The 20282-nt window shown below is 37.8% G+C and overlaps 1 protein-coding gene and 1 long non-coding RNA gene across 8 annotated transcripts in view; both read right to left on the bottom strand.

The window, feature by feature from the left end:
* Nucleotides 1-5178: 5178 nt before the first annotated feature.
* LOC104606991 (UBX domain-containing protein) overlaps nucleotides 5179-20282 on the bottom strand; it is a 51582-nt gene continuing 36478 nt past the window's right edge. For 2 of the 7 annotated variants that reach the window (XR_016085481.1, XR_736875.3), the window contains 3 exons: nucleotides 6406-6662; nucleotides 5748-6044; nucleotides 5179-5563 (listed from right to left, as the gene is read on the bottom strand). Coding sequence is in view for 4 of the 7 variants with exons in the window: in XM_010272471.3 (XP_010270773.1) it covers nucleotides 5880-6044; nucleotides 6406-6662 (422 nt within the window). In the remaining 3 variants the exon portion in view is untranslated. Of the gene's footprint in view, nucleotides 5564-5648; nucleotides 6045-6405; nucleotides 6663-20282 lie in introns of those variants that run through there. The other 5 variants (XM_010272471.3, XM_010272473.3, XM_088903100.1 and 2 more) reach the window with 3 other exon arrangements.
* LOC148792247 (uncharacterized) lies at nucleotides 13720-19555 on the bottom strand. The gene is made up of 2 exons (XR_016085482.1): nucleotides 14001-19555; nucleotides 13720-13899 (listed from the first exon to the last, which is right to left on the bottom strand). It is a non-coding gene; the product is annotated as an uncharacterized LOC148792247 (long non-coding RNA).

Here is a 20282-nt window from a genome sequence, read left to right as displayed (position 1 = left end):
TTTTATCATTAATAAAAATACTTATTACATTTCATAGTCATTTATTTTAATTTTTTATTATTTAATTATGGCATTATTTATTAACCCATTTGACCCCAAATGGTTGAATTGCTTGCCCACCACCGAGAGGGAAGAAAATGGTTTTGTTTTCAAATTACTTTTCAAAATATCTATTTTTATACAATTAAAATTAATATTGTGGATTTAATTACAAGAGTTTAATGATGAGAAAAATATCTTAAATATAGAATTTAATGAGAGAGAATAGGAAAATATTTTTATTTCTAATTGGTTTTAAATTTTACATCCATTTCCATCATTAATAAAAGCATTTATTATTTATCATACTTATTATTGTTTAATATGTATGTTAAAAATGTTCCCAATTTTTTTAATTTCTATTTTTTATTTTTATTATTTAGTCGTAGCAACATGGATTAACCTATTTGACCCAAAATGATTTAATTTCTTACCACCACCTAGATGAAAACACTATTTTTTCTAGGTAGATTTTAAAAGTATAAGCTTTTATGTTATTGGAATTATTAATTTATTAAGTATGGATTTAATAAATAGAACTTAATGATGAGAAGAAACAAAAAAAAAAGAAACTTAAATATATGATTCAATGAACATGAATGCAAGTTAATAACTTAAATATTGGATTTAATGAGAGAGAATTGAATATCTTTAAATTACCTCTTTTCAACTCATTTAATATCAAGAACCAATTACCCTATTTGCCCTCATTTTTTATCAATAAATTTAAATATAGAGGGGTAAATTTTGTCCTTAAAAATTATAGAAATATTCTTGATACCATTCGTGCTTTTTAAAGTAGTATAGATTGTTAATACCCTTAATGACTTTGTTATCACCAAAACACATAAAGTCAGCATCAACTAAGGAAGGGCATAGGCTTAGTTTGAGTTAGACCACCAGGTGCCTCACCCAAAACCCAATCCAAAGGGCCAGGCCATTTCAGTTCATTCCAAGATTGCCTTAAAATCCTTACCTTTTTTTTTTTTTTGCTTTTTTAACTAAATCCCATAAACAAATTCATTGCTCCAAATCATACAACACAAGAATAATAAATTCAAGAGTGAGAGAGAGGGAGACCAAGTAAATGGTCAAGAGAGAGTACAAGCAAGTTTAGAAATCATATGAGCCTGTCCATCTGTCGTATGTGGAATGAAGGAGACTCAAGTATGTGCAAATTCAACAACTTCTGGACGATCAAATCGCAAGGAATGTTCGATGTAGAACCCACTCTTGTAGTTGCGTACAACAACACTAATGCATAGTTGCATATAACAACACCAACACCAAAGCACATAGAACTGGACACCCCAAGGTCTCTATTATCCTTGTTATATAGGTTTATAGTCTTTATAATCAAGTGCCATTGGTGAGTAATGACTCAAATTCATTCACTAGGGGCTCTTCTCTTATCATTGGCCCATTAGAGACTCAATCTCCTATATTCGGTGTCAATTCTAGTGAGACAACTGCCTCATCTTCTTTGTCTCCAAGTGAGACTACACAATGATCAATGAAGGGTAGCCCATCCCCATCCCTTAAGCTACCCTCCTTAATGGCAGTGAGATTTAATCTCAGGTCACCGTTACAAGTCAGAGATCCTACCTGAACCACCGCCATCAGTTGTTGTTTGTCTCCTATTTAACCTAAAACTAGTACTAATGTTATGCCGACTACTATGCCAAATGTGCCATCCAATCCTACCGGTACAAAGCCCATGGTCATTGGGAGTAAATTAAGGTGGTATCTTTAAGCCAAAAAATCCACATCTTCTTGAGGTTGAACCTAGTTGCTTTTCTGAAGCCAACAAGAGTTTTAATTACTAAGATGCTATGGCAGATGAAAATGATGCTCTTTTACATAATAAGTAATTGACTCTTATTCTATTTGAACCCCATATGAATCGTGTTAGTTGATAGCAAATTTACCATATCAAGTAGGGGGTGAGCATGGGTTGATTCCGTTGAGTTCCAAGGCAAAACCTGGAGAACCAGAACCTACCCTTTCACGAACGACCCTAAGGTTGATCTTGGCCTTGGTGGTTCCAGGTCATTTCTAGGCTCTATCATGGAACCTATTCTTTATAAAATGTTTAAACTTGATTGTCATAATATATTAATATATAGTTCAAAACTTGTCATTATGATTCAAACTTTGTAAATATTACATCGCACATTACTTATTATATGCATTCAATTATTAAATTAAAGGAAAAAGATTAACTTGCTTAAGTGGCTCCATGGTAAAGTGAGACAATGGTCTTTGTAACAATGAATAGTTAGGCTCAAATCTTAACATCCTCAAAGTTTTTTGGGATTTATTTTAAGGTATATTCGGTTCCAAGATTGATTCTCTAGGCCAGTTTTGGTAGGGTAAAACCCCTAAACTTTGGAATTGTCCTAGGTGGGAGCTGGGGTCGGTTCCAGGAATTTCAAACTAGACCCTACCCAGTAGAATATTGGATAAGATCGATTCAGGACTGGTTTGAGGTTGATTCCATTTGATTACAGGTAGAACCTACCCATTTTTTCACCCCTATAATATCAATAGAAATTCTGCTGGGTACATTACAATTTGCACATTGTAAAGAAAGGTTAGTGGCTTGTGGTTTTAATCAATGGGCTGGTCTTAATTGCACTAGGACCTTTAGAAAGGTTATAAACCCCACAACTATTTGTATATCTTGAGTATTGTTCTCTCTCTCAACTAGCCATTGCATTATACTGACATTCAGAATGATAGAAGATGTTTATATGAAGCAGCCCCCAGTTTTATTAACCCCAAATTTCCATCCTGCATTTGCCATCTCAAAATATTGTTATGTGGTTTGAAACAAGCCCCTCACGCTAAGTGCCAATAATTACAGTCTTTGTCCATTCGTCACTATGACAACATTACTATGTCAGTGTTGATTTATGTCGATGACATAATGATAACTGACTCGAGTTCCTCTATATCTCAACATCTTATTTGCATTATGAGTTCTAAGTTCTCGGGAAGGACCTTGGTCCATTACCCTATTTCCTTGGTAGAGAATATTCGTGACTCCAACGGTCTATTATTTTCCTAACAACATTATATCTCTGATCTTCTTCATTGAACTAAAATGCATAAAACTAAACCTGTCCTTACCCTATGGCACTTTTGTAAGTTGGTGAAAGATTCTGGTCATCCATTCTCCAATCCAATTGAGTTTAGAAGTATTATTGGTGCTTTACTTACCTTTACTAGACCTAATGTCTCCTAAGCAAGGTTCAAAATATTGATATGTCCGGTGTATTGGGCAAATCGATACTGCGTTTTATTGGTTTTTTTATTTTTTTTCACAACCGGTTCAGGGGGCCGGTTTAGGACTCCACCCCCTGAACCGGTCAGACCCCCGATACATCCACTGTAGGGGCGTATCGAAGGGGTCCTAGAACGATACGGGCTGATATGTACCGATACTTTGAACCTTGGTTGTAAGATTTGTCATTCACGCGCTCTCCAACTCCTAATTGGATTGATGTCAAACATTTATTATGATTCCAAAGGTATTGTTTCATGGGTTTCCCTTTGTTCCTCCGACTTCTTATCTTCATACTTACTTTGGCATTATCCAGGCTGGCTACCCCAGTGATTGGCGTTCATAAGCTTTTGCATCTATTAGAGTATTAGGTTCTAACTTGCTCTCTTGGTCTTCCAAGAGGGAAGCTATGGTTTTTCTGATCCAGTGCCAAAGCATTGCTTGTGCTACTATAGAGGTATTTTGTATGATTGGATCTCATTTCTTCTCTATGGGCTTCAATTTTCATTGTCTCAACCTACGTCCTTATGGTGTGAATTTATTGTGATAATTTAAGCACCACCTATCTTACATAAAATCTTGTGTTGTAGCCCACCCATATTTGCTATATCAAAATTGGTTTTCATTTTATAATACTTGGTAGCCAAAAAAGCTATTTAAGTTCGGTTCCTTTCTAGAAAAGATCAGCTCACTTCTTAGTACATATTTATTAAAAAAATTTGTTTTTTTAATTAATATATTTATAAATGCTAATAATAAGAACAATATTACTCCCAAGAATCAAGAAAACCCATATACATGCATATCTTTAGTTCTATGGCTTTTTCACATTTTCCAAGTGTCTTTAATGGTTCACACTTCACACCAAGGATCAACACATATCGCATTGAATCATGCATATCATACCAGTATCGAAACTACTGAATTTGGAAAATACTAAGAGTTTTGGCATTTTAATGTTTTCAAATGTTAATGCCCATCCTTAGTTATCCATCTCTGAGCTATCATCCTAAAAAATGTGTAAAAGGTAGAGTATCACTACTTGGAAACGCACAATATACTATCATTGTCTATTATATGTGTCACTATTTTAAACCTTGCTTCACATAAACAACCAAAATATGTATTTATGTGCATGTACCACGTATTTAATCATCTTATACTCGGATTCAGTGTTATTGCTGCATTTTTCAAGGATTCGTTGCAGTTTCTCTAAAATATCCATGTGTAATCTGATTTTTTCCCACCAATGTGTACCCTAATGTCTCTTAAATTTGACTTTTCTATATTCTGTGTTTTTAATTCTTTAACCTTGATTGTTGCTTAACAAAACTCAATTTAAACTTTTACCTTTCCGAAACAAAAAAGGCCAAAGCATGTTATAATTCCAATATACATAAAATAATAGTAGTTGGAATTTAAATAGGCATGAGAAAAAAAAAAAAAAAAAACTATAATTTGAGGCCAAAAGAGACTTGACAAAAATAGCAAGCCAAAAGGCCTACAGCCCCTGAAAAGGGAAAATTCTTCAACAGTAACCCAAAATCCAAAGCAGATAAAAAAAATGCTCAACCCAAAAAGATCAAGGGCAAAGCTTAGTTTCCCTAATTTTCAATACACTGTATCTTTGTAAATTATAACCCATGACCCAATGACCAGGTCAAATAGATCAACAGTTCAACCACCTTAGTCAATAGGTCTCTCACCAAGCCAACAGTTTGACCAATTTTTGGCTTTAACGAAAACCGGACCCAAAAAAATGTTAAGTGACAGTTATAACAGTTCAACCATCCAGATCAATAGTAGGCTGAAAACATCTTAAGAATTTCTCGTAATAATGGGTCATTTGATGATACAAATGTGAAAAGGATTAGAGTTTTGCTCAATAAAAACTCTCAATATACAAATTTTGCATATAGCAAGTAAGGATAATTTGAACCATAGATACAACACCAAACCCAATCCAACCCATCACATATAGAACATATATACTCAAACCAATGCCATGCATATAAAACGTTTCAATGTTGAAATGTCAACAGGCTCAATTCCAACCCGACCCAAAACTTCATTGATGTTGACTTATGTTTACCACTTAACCCGACCCAATAACACCCCTACATCACTAGATGCGCCAAAAAAAAAAAGGAATTGGTGTCAGGAAGACGATCCAAGCACTTGAGCCCAGTTTTAGTGAATAGACCCCAATAATTTGTTGATTTGATCCAGTCAGTTGACCTGTTTGCCAACCGTTTAATTTTCAGCATTTTTTCTTTAAATAGATATAATTTCAAAGGAAACGAAAAAGGAAGTAAAATAACAATTACGCAAACGCTAAACAAATTATACTAAATAGTCATAAGGTGGAATATATTTACAATAAACAAAACGATTAGATAAAGTTCGTGATTCCCATATATACCTCCTATTCATTCCACCGAAATCCAACTCATCACTTGGACAAAAACAAAGAGTGTCATCAAAATTCTTCCGTGCAGATGGTGAGGCGGTCGAAGAGGTAGAAATCTCATAAAACTATCAAAACACAACCCTTTCAATCCCAAGTAACTGAGATCATCGAGTTTGCCAATCCCGACTCCTCAAAGGTCAGCTTGCTGTCATAATCCAGAGACTTTGAAGCTCCTGGTATAGCTTGAGTTAAGCGGAATGGCCGTGCCTCTGACTCTTCAAGTTCAGCATGGCAGAAGGACCAAAGTAACTGCAATAACACAACGACCAAACCATAAAAACTGATGCTACAAGGAACTTGGACAAGGCTGGGTTAGTTAAACAGATGGATATTTATAGTGTCCAAGTGCTAATAACAAAATAAATAGAGGAATGGTAATGGCAGCAAAACAGAAACTATGACATCGAGCAGACTCCAGTGTTTTCGTTTGCCAGGGCTGTCCATCAGAGAATAGTCAGCCTTTTCTTTATAGTAGCAGAACAGAAACTATAGTTTCTTTTGTGGTGATAGGTATAGAAGTGCATTTGCCCCTCTTAACTAATGCAATATGATGACTCATCCAAGGAGATGAATAATTCAATTCAACATAGAAAGTGTTGATAGTTAAAACCTGTATTGGATCCTTGCGGAGGAAATTCCGCTGAAGCCTACGTCCATCAGGAAGGCGGATACCAACCCTGCAAAGGAGGTTCCTGTCACCCTTGGGCTCTTCAGGCAGAGGTGGATATGTAGTTTTCTTAGCAGAGCTGCTTTCAGCCTCTTCAGTTTTGGGTTCCTCTTTATCAGTGTAAGTTGGTTTTGTGTTTTCCATAGATGCTGCCAATGCTAGTAGAACCTCCTCGTCCTCTTCGTTGGTTTCCTCTGCAACTAATAAAGCAACAAATCTCAGGACTTATCTTTATTTTCCAGATTTCATGGTGATACACTGGAGAAGTTGTGAAGAAAGAAAAACACGACTCAGATATATCTCAAAAGTAAATTAATCGTAAAGAAAAAGTAAAGGCCTATGAATTGGATGAGGAAGCACCTCTGACTATTGTCAGGACTGTAACCAGGTCAGATTAGGACGGATCACAAGTTGTATTCAAGTTTGATTCGATTAACAAAATACCTTAGAGTGAATTTGATTCAATATCCAATCTGACCTATGGGCTATTGGATTATATTTGAGTGCAATTAGGATTTTGGATCTGATCTAAAACAAATTATCCAAATTAAAAACAGGGAATGTGGAATCAAATCTTAACAAAAAAAATCCTTTTCTGTCCATTAGGTCCTCTCTGTAACCAACTTATGTTCAACTACTTCTAAATTAAGGTTTAAGCATCTAATAATATTTTTTTATTAATTATTAATGCTATTGAGGAAAGATTTGTTGTAAATAAAGTGGTTTCTTTCTTTATTTTTCTTTGCATTTATACTTTTGTATATATAAAGTGGTTTAAGCATCCAACTCATGCAGTTAGAAGTTTAGTGAAGACTGAAGAGTTCAGTCAATTTGGATATGCTGGTTAACAAAGAGGTGGAAGTCAACAAAACATTGCGGTTGTTTTTCTTGGGACGGGGGAATGAGAGGAATTTGCATGAGTTTGAGAAGATTCCTAGGAAGCTTAAGGAGTTTGAGAAGATTTCTAATGCGGTAAGGAGCTTCAGGAAGCAGAAATACAATTGAATGGTGCAGGTTTCTAAGGTTTTTGCAAGGGAGAAAGGGGGTTTTATTTGGTGTGGATCCTATTAAAAAGGTCACCAAAAAAGTGCTCCAAGAGAAGCAAAGACGCTACCATTCACGAGCTAAGCAATGGAGCCAACCTCTTTTGTGCAGGTGCAATATGGTCTTTTTTGAGTTTGGTTTCTTATAGTTTGATAGGGGTGTGTGTGGCTGTTGTTTTCTTGTTGGTAGGGAAGTATGGTGTTGGTACTGCAAGTGTTTTATCATTTGGGTCTGCTGTTATTTCAATAGGGTTTAAAGTGGAAAGTTTTGTCTTCTGGATTGTTCTAGCCAATAGTTTGCCAAGGATTAGAGTTGGGTGGTGGCAGCTGTAGGTTGATTTCTCTTTCTCCCGGGTGAATACTGGACACCTTTCAAGTACTTTCTATTTTTTCCTTTAATAAAATATTTTATCTACCATAAAAAAATGATCACACAACCTGGTGATATACTCAGCAAAGTGATGTGGCTGAAAGAAAAAAAAAATGCCACCTTTTAGATACAGCTCAATCTCTATTGATACAAATGAATGTGTCTAAAAGATTCTAGAGTGATATGGCGCTTACGACTTCTTTTCCATAGTTTTTAAGGTGTCAAGACAAAGCTACGCAATAGGGGGCACCTTGTCACCTAGTTGCCTAGGCGATGGAATTTTTTACATAGAAACCATGAATCCTAGGGTAATTTCCTTGGTTCCATAGCAACTATAAACCATCTTTCATTGATTACCTATAAACTTCATAAAAAAAGTATACGCTTCAAATTAGAAAATAGAAAATCAACATATTTATGCGAAGGAAAAGAAGAAAAGAAAATTCAGAAAATATAGGGGGCTAAGCACCTATTTTTGTCCAAGAAAAGGGAGAAAAAAAGGGAGCGGGGCGTGATGATGATGATAAAGATCAAGATAAAGATAAAGAACGGGTTGAGTAGACAGAATTTTAAGCTCTTGTTTGCTTGTTGATTCAGGCCTTTAAGTCTATGAAAGTTCAATATAGCATATGCCAACAGCTCCAATAGGATCAGGAATGAAAATTCAGGCCTTTAAGCTCTTGTTTGCTTGTTGATTCAGGCCTTTAAGTCTATGAAAGTTCAATATAGCATATGCCAACAGCTCCAATAGGATCAGGAATGAAGTCATTCAAAGGAACTTAGGAGTAGCTCCAATTGGTGATAAAATGAGAGAGAGTAGAGTAGACTAAGATGGCATAGTTGTCAAGGCAACAACTAGGTGACTAGGTGCTTTCCAGACCTCGACTCACCAAGAAGACTGACAATTTTACTATAAGGCGCTTGCCCAGAGTATTAGGCAATCACCTAGGCGATTAGGCAGGTGCCTAGTGCAATAAGTCCTGATAAATTTTGGATCCAATTGGTTGTTATATCTTTTTAAGATACACCTTTTACATACTTAAAAAGTCTTATTTTTAAATCTTTTTAAGATGCACCCTTTACATACATAGTAAAATTGTATTTTTAAAGTCTTATTTTCTTTTGTGTAGGGCCTTTTTTTCAACTATTGTTTTTTATTTTTTGACAAATATTTTTCAACTATTGTTTGTTGTAGGGTTTTTCTTACATTCAACCAAACACTAAAGAAGGAAGAAGGAGAACTCCATCGTTCTTCAGTCCACCCAGCCCAAACCTATTTTTTCTTCTCTTCAATGAAAAACAGGGGCTCTACCCTGAAGGGATAAGAGATCCATCATATAGATGGCCAAACCCTACAGGAAGGTTGGGCGAAATTTCAAAAAATTTCTCTCCCATCTGGGAATCGCATTCCCTATTTTAGAAAACTGCATTTTCAAAGATCAATCTTGAACCAAACTGGACCAGATCTAAAACCAAAGGGGAGGAGAGGGATATAGCTGATACGGAGTAATAGTAACTCCCAATGAAGGTGTTCACGCCCAAGGAGAAAACCAAAAACTGCTTCCACTGAAAATGACACAGTGTGAACTGAAGCAGAATCAGCATGACGGCTCTTCAGCAAGAACCGAATTCTTCAGCAAGAATAGGGTAGAGGGCTGGTGAGCACGACTTTAGATTGCTTCTTCTATCAAAAAACAATATCAAAAACAATTCTTGATCACTCCCACAAGTGGAGATCGAATTGGGTAGGGGCGGCAAGAACAGGGAAGAACTCTCCACCCTGCTTTCTTATTTATAGCCTTAAAGAGACAACCTCCTAATCTGATTAGGAGTTTCTTGATTCAAATTTTTATTTGGATCTGGATTCTTTAAGTGATAAGGATAATCCCTTATCTTATCGGTAGTTTAAGATCATCTTAATCCTAATCAAATTAGGAGTTTCTAGATCCAAATCTTAATTTGGATTTGGAGTCTTTAAGTGGATAGGACTTATTCTCTTATCCTTATCTACTGATCCAAACCCAGATTTGCCCGAATTTAATTAATCTAATTAACCCAGTTCGAATTGGGCTTTAGGCCCATTAAGTTTATGTGCTCACTTAACCTCTTAACATAATACCCAGTTGGCTCTCCTTGTATGGCGTGGGACCCAAACATTGATCTACACATCAGCCACATGAGTTCAACCCAGCCTTTGTTACAAGGCCTAGCCGAATTCACTGTAGGAGACAGTGAAACCCTAAGTCCATCACCATGGGCTCTTAATGAGCCTAACATTTACACTAAATGGTCCTTTGGTCCAACCACCTTATGAAAACCCAAGGACTGTGGGCAGATGCAAGATTAGCCCATTAGGTATTACCCTCAGTGGTCTTACACTTAACCTCTTAGCCCATAATGATCAACCACTATCCGACAAGAGAGGACCTCTCCCTCGGCTGCAAGGAACAGTGTTGCACTCTCTACTCACATGGATCCCGGGAATTAAAACCTTTTGCAAACATTTTGAAACCATAATATGTATATATGTAATCTTTATATAAATATATTTTGCAAAACAAATTTCAATGGTTGAAATCAACTGCCGGCAGTTTTAGGTTTTCATCAGAGAGTGCATCCCCGATCATTCACTTTGTATGACAAAGGGGTTGATCTTGTCACTATGATCACCCACTCAGATGAATTCTCGAACTATTCCAACATGACAAGGTTTTAACCCCCTCTAAGGATCTCACTGATTGGCATATTAAAGACAGCCCAATCCAACACCTAGTGCAGTACCATAATCGAGTCAATGGGTCAGGTGTAACATTCCAGTTTTGCCCATCTATCTCCAAGGTTCAGGGCAATACTGGAATTTTGGTCTGGTTCGGGGTTTTAAGAAAACCCACATTGCATGTACCTCAGGTCTCACCCTGACAGCTGAGACAAGCCACCCCAACCAACTTGGTGGTACATCAGTGTCAGCCTTGGCAGGATAAATCTCCCTGATCTATCCAACGGCTGTGAAGATTCTAAACTAACACGAGTCTCATTAAGTATCTAGTTTAAGGGTATTACACAGAAACACACCACAATGACACAAATCAATTATGTACTTTATTCATTTACAATAAATGTCAAAAGATACATCAATCTGATTGGAGCTAAGGGCATAACTGTCTAACAGTTCCCAATTGCACTTAGGTCCAATCGGATACAAGTCGGAGTCCCAAACTTTCCACGTGTTTCTCAAACACTTTCTGGGCCAATTGCTTAGTCAATGAGTCTGCCACATTCTCCGTTGATGCTACTTTTTTAACATCAATCTCCCGTAGATCCAGTGTTGTCACACAACAGTGGAATGGGTGATGTGTTGAATTCCAAATTCCATAATGAACACCTTCATTCTTTAGGCAGCTTCACTTACAGCAATGTGTTCGGCTTGGGTTGTAGACTGTTATTCTTACTACTCAGGACCCCATTGTGAAGATGTAACTAGATATAGTCATTCTACCATTTGGATCTGACTGGCAGTCGATATCAGTATAACCTTGGATCTATAGTGAACTACCATTGAATACCAGACAAAACTCTTTTGTCCTTTGAAGGTATTTTAGTATGTTTTTCACAGTGATCCAATGCTCCTTGCCTGGATTAGATTGGTATCTACTTACCACACTCACAGCTTGAGAAATGTCAGGACGAGTGCACAGCATGGCATACATGATGCTCCCTACGGCTGAGGCATAGGAAACCTCTTTCATGCCCTCAATCTCTTCAGGAGTCTTGGGAGACATACCCTTGGAGAAAGTGACTCCATGCCTGAAAGGAACATTTCCTTTCTTGGAGTTCTCCATGTTGTATCTCTTGACTATTTTGTCAATATAAGCAAACTGGGATAATCCTATTATCCTCTTCAATCTATCTCTATAGAGTCGAAGACCTAGTATGTAGGAGGCTTCTCAAAGATCTATCATGGAGAATTGCTGTGACAGCCACACTTTCACTGTAGTTAACATTCCTACATCAATTCCAATGTGTAGAATGTCATTTACATACAGAACCAAGAACGTAACCTTATCCCCATTGGTCTTCCTGTAAACACAGGGCCCATCCGAATTTTGCTTAAAGTCAAACTGTTTGACGGTAGTGTCAAACCGGATGTTCCAACTCCTATAAACTTGCTTAAGTTCATATATGGATCGGTTGAGTTTACATACCATGTGTTCCTGACCTACAGCTTTGAAACCTTGTGGTTGCTGCATATAGATATCTTCAGTAAGATCTCCATTTAGGAACGTGGTTTGACATTCATTTGCAAAATCTCGTCGTCCTGGTAAGCTGTAACAGCTAGCAGGATCATAATGGATTTAAGCATGGCCACAGGCGAAAAGGTTTCCTCATTATCGATTCCCTCTTTCTAAGTGTACCCTTTCGCCACAAGACGAGCCTTGTAGTTCTCAACTTTACCATCGGGGCCCTTCTTCCTCTTATATATCAATTTCCAACCAATTGCCTTTACCCAAGGGGCGGATCTACTAGAATCCAAACTCCATTGGTCTCCATTGAGTCCATCTCAGCTCTCATGGCATCTACCCACTTCAAGGAATCTATGTCCAACATAACTTCCGAATAAGTCACGGGATCCTCCTCACTGGTCGTAGCTTCCACCAAGTAACTTTCTTGGACATAGCCGTAACAAACTGGAGGTCTGGAAACCCAGGTAGATCTTTTAGGTTAGTTATTTTCTGGAGCTAGTGGGACATCTCCCACTACCCCTGGTTTCTCCTCATAAAAAACAACTTCATGATGATGATTATCTAGGATGTAATCTTCCTCTAGGAAGTGGGCATTTCGACTGCAAAACACCTTTTGCTCTTTTGGATCATAGAACAAGTAACCTATAGAGCATTTGGGGTAACCTATAAATAGGCAACAAGTAGTCTTGGATTCCAATTTGTCAGCACTAGTTCTTTTAACATGTGTTGGACAACCTAAAATCTTCAAGTGTCTCACACTTGGTTTCTTACCGGTCCATAGCTCATATGAAGTCTTAGGAACGGATTTGGTTGGAACTTGGTTCAGCACGTAAATCGCAGTCTCTAATGCGAAACCCCAAAAGGATGTGAGTAACTCTGAGTGGACGATAAGTGATCGAACCATATCTAATAGAGTCCGATTTCTCCTTTCTGACACACCATTTAACTGTGGTGTAGCAGGAGGAACTAATTGTGATACTATCCCATTGTCCTTTAAGTAGTCTCCGAATTGGTCAGAGAGATACTCGCCACCTCGATCTGATCAAAGGGTCTTAATTTCTCTCCTAACTGTTTCTCGACTTCTTGTCTGAATTCTTTGAACTTTTCAAAAGATTCAAACTTATGTCTCATTAGGTACACGTAACCATACCGTGAGTAATCATCGGAAAATGTTATGAAATAAACGTGTTGGTTACGTGTCCTAACATTCAGGGGGTCACATACATCAGTATGTAGGTCAAGTGTGCCTAGGTCTTTCAGATTTACTGGTAAATGGTCGCTTCGTCATCTTACCCTAAAGGCAAGGTTCACAAGTTGGAAGATCTTCTACAGTTAGAAAATCCAAAAGACCATCATTTACCAACCTTGTGATACGATCTATATTAATGTGGCCAAGTTGGCAATGCCACAAGCATGTGGGATTAACTGTTTTACAAGTTCTCTTATTGGGGATCATTTCTTATATAGTTACGGTAATGTTTGTTTCCAGAGAAGAATAGAGAACATAGAAACCGTTCTCAAGTTCTCCGTATGTGAGGAATTTGTTATTCCGTTTAATAGTAATCACATTAATGAATAAGATAGAATAACCATCCATGCACAATTTTGAGACAGAAATCAAATTTCTTCTTAAATTAGGTACGAAAAAACAATCTTTAAGTACAATTGTTCATTCTCTGAAAACTAGTTCTACATTTCCTATGGTTGTAGCTGCAATTGTTGCAGAAGTCCCCAAGTAGAGCGTCACTTCTCCGTTACTCAGCTTTCTGCTTATCTTGAACCCCTACAGTGAGTTACACGCATGAGTTGAAGCCCTGGAGTCAATACACTAGGAAGAAGAAGTGACCAACAAATTGGTCTCTATGATAAAAGATTCGAAATTACCTTGCTTCTTAGTCTCCAAAAATTGAAGTCAGCTCCTCTTCCAGTGGTTGGTCTTTTTGCAGAAGTGACAAGCATCCGATGCCTTATCTTTCTTCTGCTTTTTAGTTTTCCTACCCTTCTTCTGAGCATTCCGCTTTTTCTTGCCTGATTTGCCACCTTCAACAAGCATGGTTATCATCTTATCCTTCTTAATCAGTTCTTCAGCCCTCTGCAACATATTGTTGAGTTCGTAAAGGCTAACGTTTAGCTTATTCATGTTGTAATTCTTGATAAACTGATTGAAGGACGAAGGTAAAGAATTGAGGACAACATCAATTTTAGTGTCATGATCTAACTCTAACCCGAGAGCCTCCAATTCATTGATGTAACCCATCATCTTTAGACAATGGTCATGAACTTGTCAGTTCTCGGTCATCTGTGCGGTCATAAACAATTTTAAAACCTTTTGTCGAGTAGAACGGTTCTGCTCTTCATACATAGCCTTTAGACTATCCAATATATCTTTGGACACTTCGATCTTATCGAATTGCCGTTGTATCGGATTGTCTAAAGAGGCTATAATATAACACTGGGCAAAAAAGTTTTTCTCTTCCCATTCTTGATACTCTTTTCTTCGGGCCTCAGAAACCCTATCACCTGGACGATCCACAGTAGGGTTCTTAGCAATTTTGTCCAATTTCTCGAACGTCAAAACCAGCATAAGGTTTCAGAACCAGTCAGCATAATTAGGGCCCTTGAGTTTGTTATATCATCCAACAATTTGGTGAAGTTTCTGTTTGCCATTTCTGGTAAAGGCAAAGAAGATTTGTAAGTCCACAACCTAATTGATTCATGTCATCACATAGAAAGGGCTTTTAATCTATGCTCCATTTCCATTTTGGGCATCTCTGAGATTCCCTCCAATCTCAGTAACGGAGATAGTTGTCTCTGGAAATGTGGGAAACCACATTGGGTGCATACAGACAACTGTTTCAGCTACAAAACCTTTGGAGCTTTCCCTTTGGCCTCTGTCAAATAAGGTTCATAGCCATTTTAGGTTAAACCTTTCTGTCCAAAAAGTGCTCACCCATCATGTTCGTGAACGCCTACGTACCGTAAGAGTCATCCATTTTAGGATAAGCCCCTCCCACATCGGTCTATGATGCCCCTATCATCTCATGAAGCAATCCAGCCAACTGCATTAGCAAATGGATAGCCCAATTTTATGATGCATCTCCGCCCACCAATACAATCAAACTTCATACTAATGATGGAAGGCCTTTAGAGAATTCATCATATGAAATTCCCTATCACATGCACATATGTTTAACGGAGGGATCGAAAAACTCCCTAGATCTGATTTAGGTCAAACCAAAGTGGCTCCCACTGGCTTTCATAAAGCCAGATTTAGATGGGCCCTAAACGGCTAGGGTTCCGCACGGTTCCTTTTGAGGAGGAAGCTGGTGTAGGGCCCACCACATAGGGAGATCATCCAATGATCTTAAGGACACCATAGCAATGACGTGCATTCAGCCATGGTGTGCGTAAGAGCCACTATCGAATTAGCATGGGCTAAGTGCTTATGGGCCATGAACGTAGCACATCACACATCCATACATCACATGCATGAAGTTCATAATTGATCCAATCAATTAAATAACTGTAAAACCCATATATTAAGCCCATTTAATTTCATAATATTACCAATTAATATTATCTAGGTATGTGGGTTGAACTGCAAAGAGCAGTTCGGCCCATATAGCATTTATGCTGAATTGGGCTAAAGCTGTTTTAACAGATTAAAACGGGGTTTTACAAATGTGCGCCGAAGTGCATCTTGCAATAAACCATCAATCCCTTGGCCCATAAAGAAAATTTTAGGGCTGAGAACAACCCCTATTGAACCACAGATTCGATCCAACCAATTTGGTCCAATCTGGTTCAAATGGGTCTACAGTTTGATGTTTAATTCAATATTCAATTCAAGAAGATGATCTAAAATTAAACTGATGCATGACAATCAAGAATCAATAAGAGGGTTGTTCGTATGACTGCCACCCAGCAATACAAAGACTAGTTCGCAATATGCAGTTTCAAAAATTGCAAATTGCAGATCATTGAACTCAAATCTATGAAATTCTCTCTGCGCTTTCTGCTTCGACTTCGAATGGAATAAAATAGGAAACCCAATTTTCTATTATCATTACATTAGATTCGAATTCCTATACATTCCGTCTAAAATTAAAAAAATAAAATTAATTACAGACCAAGAATGAATAGAATAAATCAGCAGGTGCACGGATTTCTTGCGCCATTTAAAAAATTTGATCTCCACCATACGAACAACCCAAAAACCAAGAAAAATATATATAGCAGTTCTAAATATAAAACAGATTAATAAAGATTTAATTTCAGATCATTCGCCCAAAATCTCGAAACCGATTTCCCAAAATAACGTTAACTGCGCAAATCGGGTAGAATGCCTTCTGCCCATTTGCACATATCCAGATCTGGTTTAATTCGGTTCAAAACTTGAACCTGGCTCTGATACCACTGAAAGTATGAGAGATCCATCATATGGATGGTCGAATCCTATAGGAAGGTTGGGCGAAATTTCAAAAAATTTCCTTCCCATCTGAAAATCGCATTCCCTATTTTAGAAAACTACATTTTCAAGAAATAATCTTGAACCAAACCGGACCAGATCTGAAACCAAAAAGGAGGAGAGGGATATACTAGATATGGAGTAACAGTAACTCCCAATGAAGGTGTTCATGCCCAAGGAGAAGATCAAAAACTGCTTCCACTGAAGATGACAGAGTGAGAGGTGAAGCAGAATCAACAGGATAGCTCTTCAGCAAGAACCGAATTCTTCAGCAAGAATGGGAGAGGGCTGGTGAGCACGACTTCAGATTGCTTCTTCTATCAAAAACAATTCTTGATCACTCCCACAAGTGGAGATCCAACTGGGTAGGGGTGGTAAGAACAGGGAAGAACTCTGCACACTGCTCTCTTATTTATAGCATTTCCACCCTGCTCTCTTATTTATAGTAACTGGTGAGCACGACTTCAGATTGCATTTCCACCCTGCTCTCTTATTTATAGCCTTAAAGAGACGACCTCCAAATCTGATTAAGAGTTTCCTGATCCAAATCTTTATTTGGATCTGGACTCTTTAAGTGACGAGGATAATCCCTTATCTTATCTGAAGTTTAAGATCAGCTTAATCCTAATCAAATTAGGAGTTTCCTGATCCAAATCCTTATTTGCATCTGAACTCTTTAAGTGGATAGGACTTATCCCCTTATCCTTATCTGTTGATCCAAACCCAGATGTGTCCCTATTTAATTAATCTAATTAACCCAGTTCGAATTGGGCTTTATGGCTCTCCTTGTATGGCGTGGGACCCAAACATTGATCTACACATCAGCCACATGGGTTCAGCCCAGCCTTTGTTACAAGGCCTAGCCGAATTCACTGTAGGAGACAGTGAACCCCTGAGTCCATCACCATAGGCTCTTAATGAGACCAACATTTACACTAAATGGTCCTTTGGTCCAGCCACCTTATGAAAACCCAAGGATTATGAGCAAATACAAGATTAGCCCATTAGGTATTACCTTCAATGGTCTTATACTTAACCTCTCAGCCCATAATGATCAACCACTGCCCGACAAGAGATGACATCTCCCTCGGCTGTAAGGAACAGTGTTGCACTCTCTACTCACATGGATCCCGGGAATTAAAACATTTTGCAAACATTTTGAAACCATAATATGTATATATGTATATCTTTATATAAATATATTTTGCAAAACAAATTTCAATGGTTGAAATCAACTGCCGACAGTTTTAGGTTTTCATCAGAGAGTGCATCCCCGATCATTCACTTTGTACGACAAAGGGGTTGATCTTGTCACTATGATCACCCACTCGGATGAATTCTCGAACTGTTCCAACATGGCAAAGTTTTGACCCCCTCTAAGGATCTCACTGATTGGCATATTAAAGACAGCCCAATCCAACACCCAGTACAGTACCATAATCGAGTCAATGGGTCAGGTGTAACATTCCAGTTTTGCCCATCTGTCTCCAAGGATCAGGGCAATACTGGAATTTTGGTCCGGTTCGGGGTTTTAAGAAAACCCACATTGCATGTACCTCAGGTCTCACCCTGGTAGCTGAGACAAGCCACCCCAACCAACTTGGTGGTACATCAGTGTCAGCCTTGGTAGGATAAATCTCCCTAGATCTATCCAACGGCTGTGAAGATTCTAAACTAACACGAGTCTCATTAAATGTCTAGTTTAAGGGTATTACACAGAAACACACCACAATGACATGAATCAATTATGTACATTATTCTTTTACAATAAATGTCAAAAGATACATCAATCTGATTGGAGCTAAGGGTATAACTGTCTAACATACCCCCCTTTGTTTTCCTCTAATACAAATAAAAATACATGACTTAAAGTCTTAAATCCCATTTTTCATTTGGTGTAGGGCTTTTTTTCACTAATTGTTTGTTGTAGGGTTTTTCTTACATTCAAATGAACACTAAAGAAGGAAGGAGAAGTCCATCGTTTCAAACTTTCAATCCGCCCAGCCCAAATCTATTTTTCTTCTCTTCAAATGAAAAACAGGGCTCTGCCCCCTTTGTTTTCCTCTAATCTTTTCCTTCTTCGAACAAAAAACAAGGGCTCTACCCCTCTCCTCTTCTCCTTCAATGTTCAAACAAGTGATTTGATCCAGATTCCAATTCTAAAACTCCAGTCTAGACCAGAATCCAAATATTGCTATGTTTGATTGTTTAGCTGAAATTTGGGATTTTAATGTGAATTAAACACCTTTTATTTACTTTCTACTTGTATATTGTTCGCTTGCATAGGAATATTTTATATTAGATTTCTAATATATTAGGATTTAGGAAATATGAATAACTAAATAAAATTTACTTAAAACATAATTTTAATAATTATATTGAATTATTGACTAGATTAATTGTTTTCTAATTTAACATTTATTTATTTGTTTTTGTTAATATTGTCATATCTCATTTGCTCATACTCATTCTTTAATTTGTATAATACTAGCGTATATTACCTAGGCTAATTCCTATTTAGGAATATTTGATTTCCAATAAATTGGCATCTAAGGAATAGGGATAGGATTTAGTTAACAAGTATATTGATTAGAAATTTAGAATAGATTAATTATTTTCTAGTTTAACATTTTTCATTTGTTTTTTTAATTTATTCTCTTTGCTGATTGGTTCTATTTTCAATAAAGAATGACAAATGAAGAGTGAAATGCTAGGTGTAAGGCTCAATAGAAGGGCCCCTGTACGGCTATATGAATAAAAGGGATAAAACAACATTTGATTGGGGGATATGGGGTGTTGTTACTAAATGCCCCAAAACTATTACAAGTTGCCAAGGAGTTGCAAGAATATATGCAGATGAATAAAAAGAAAAAACCATTAGATGATTTCACAATTGAAGATAATCGTGGGGTATGGAAGCAAATTGTATCTGAAAGGGGATCCAACAATGAAAGTAATTAGCCTATAAAAGTAAGTACCTTCATTTCAAGTGGTAGGAGCGCCCCCAACTTCAAATCACTCGTTACCACCAAAAAAGAAGGAAAATGTTAACACGACCTATAAAAGTAAGTGCCTCCATTTCAAGTGGTAGGAGCGCCCCCAACTTCAAATCACTCGTTACCACCAAAAAATAAGGAAAATGTTAGACGACCTATGGATACTTTTGTGAGACCAATTCCAAAGGATCTACAAACAAAACAAAGCTTAAAGGACTAGTGCAAACAAGCATATAAATTCACTTGAAGAAGAAAGGAAAAAAAATTAAATGCATATGTAGCTAAGTGATGGACTAAGAGCACCAAGCACTATGCTTCCTGATGGAAGAAGATTTGGCCCGACCTCTTGGCCACCCAACACGTGGAAGCAACTGAGGGTGACCTAGCAGGAGCGACAGCTCGGCACGGCAGTGCGCTCGAGGCGCGAGCTCCGAGAGGAACCAGCGGTCCGAGCTCCCCAAAAGGAGCCCGAACTCTCCCTTTGACCCCGAGCTTCACGAGGAGCGCAAAGGGCAACAACCCGAACTAGCCCACCCCAAGGCAGTTCAAGCCACACTTCTATCCGAACTCAAGACTTTACCTCGCACACCACTCCGGCACTTCGTCTCCAGGCCGCCGAACTGAACAACCGTACCTAACACCAAAGGAGTCTGTATCCTGAGGCGGTGCACCTGACTGACTTAAGATATGACGCTTGACGGT

Source organism: Nelumbo nucifera, chromosome 4, assembly GCF_055504915.1.
Source record: "Nelumbo nucifera cultivar China Antique chromosome 4, China Antique-T2T, whole genome shotgun sequence".
NCBI lineage: Eukaryota > Viridiplantae > Streptophyta > Magnoliopsida > Proteales > Nelumbonaceae > Nelumbo > Nelumbo nucifera.
Note: the sequence above shows the minus strand (reverse complement) of the source record. Positions and strands in the feature narration are given on the sequence as shown.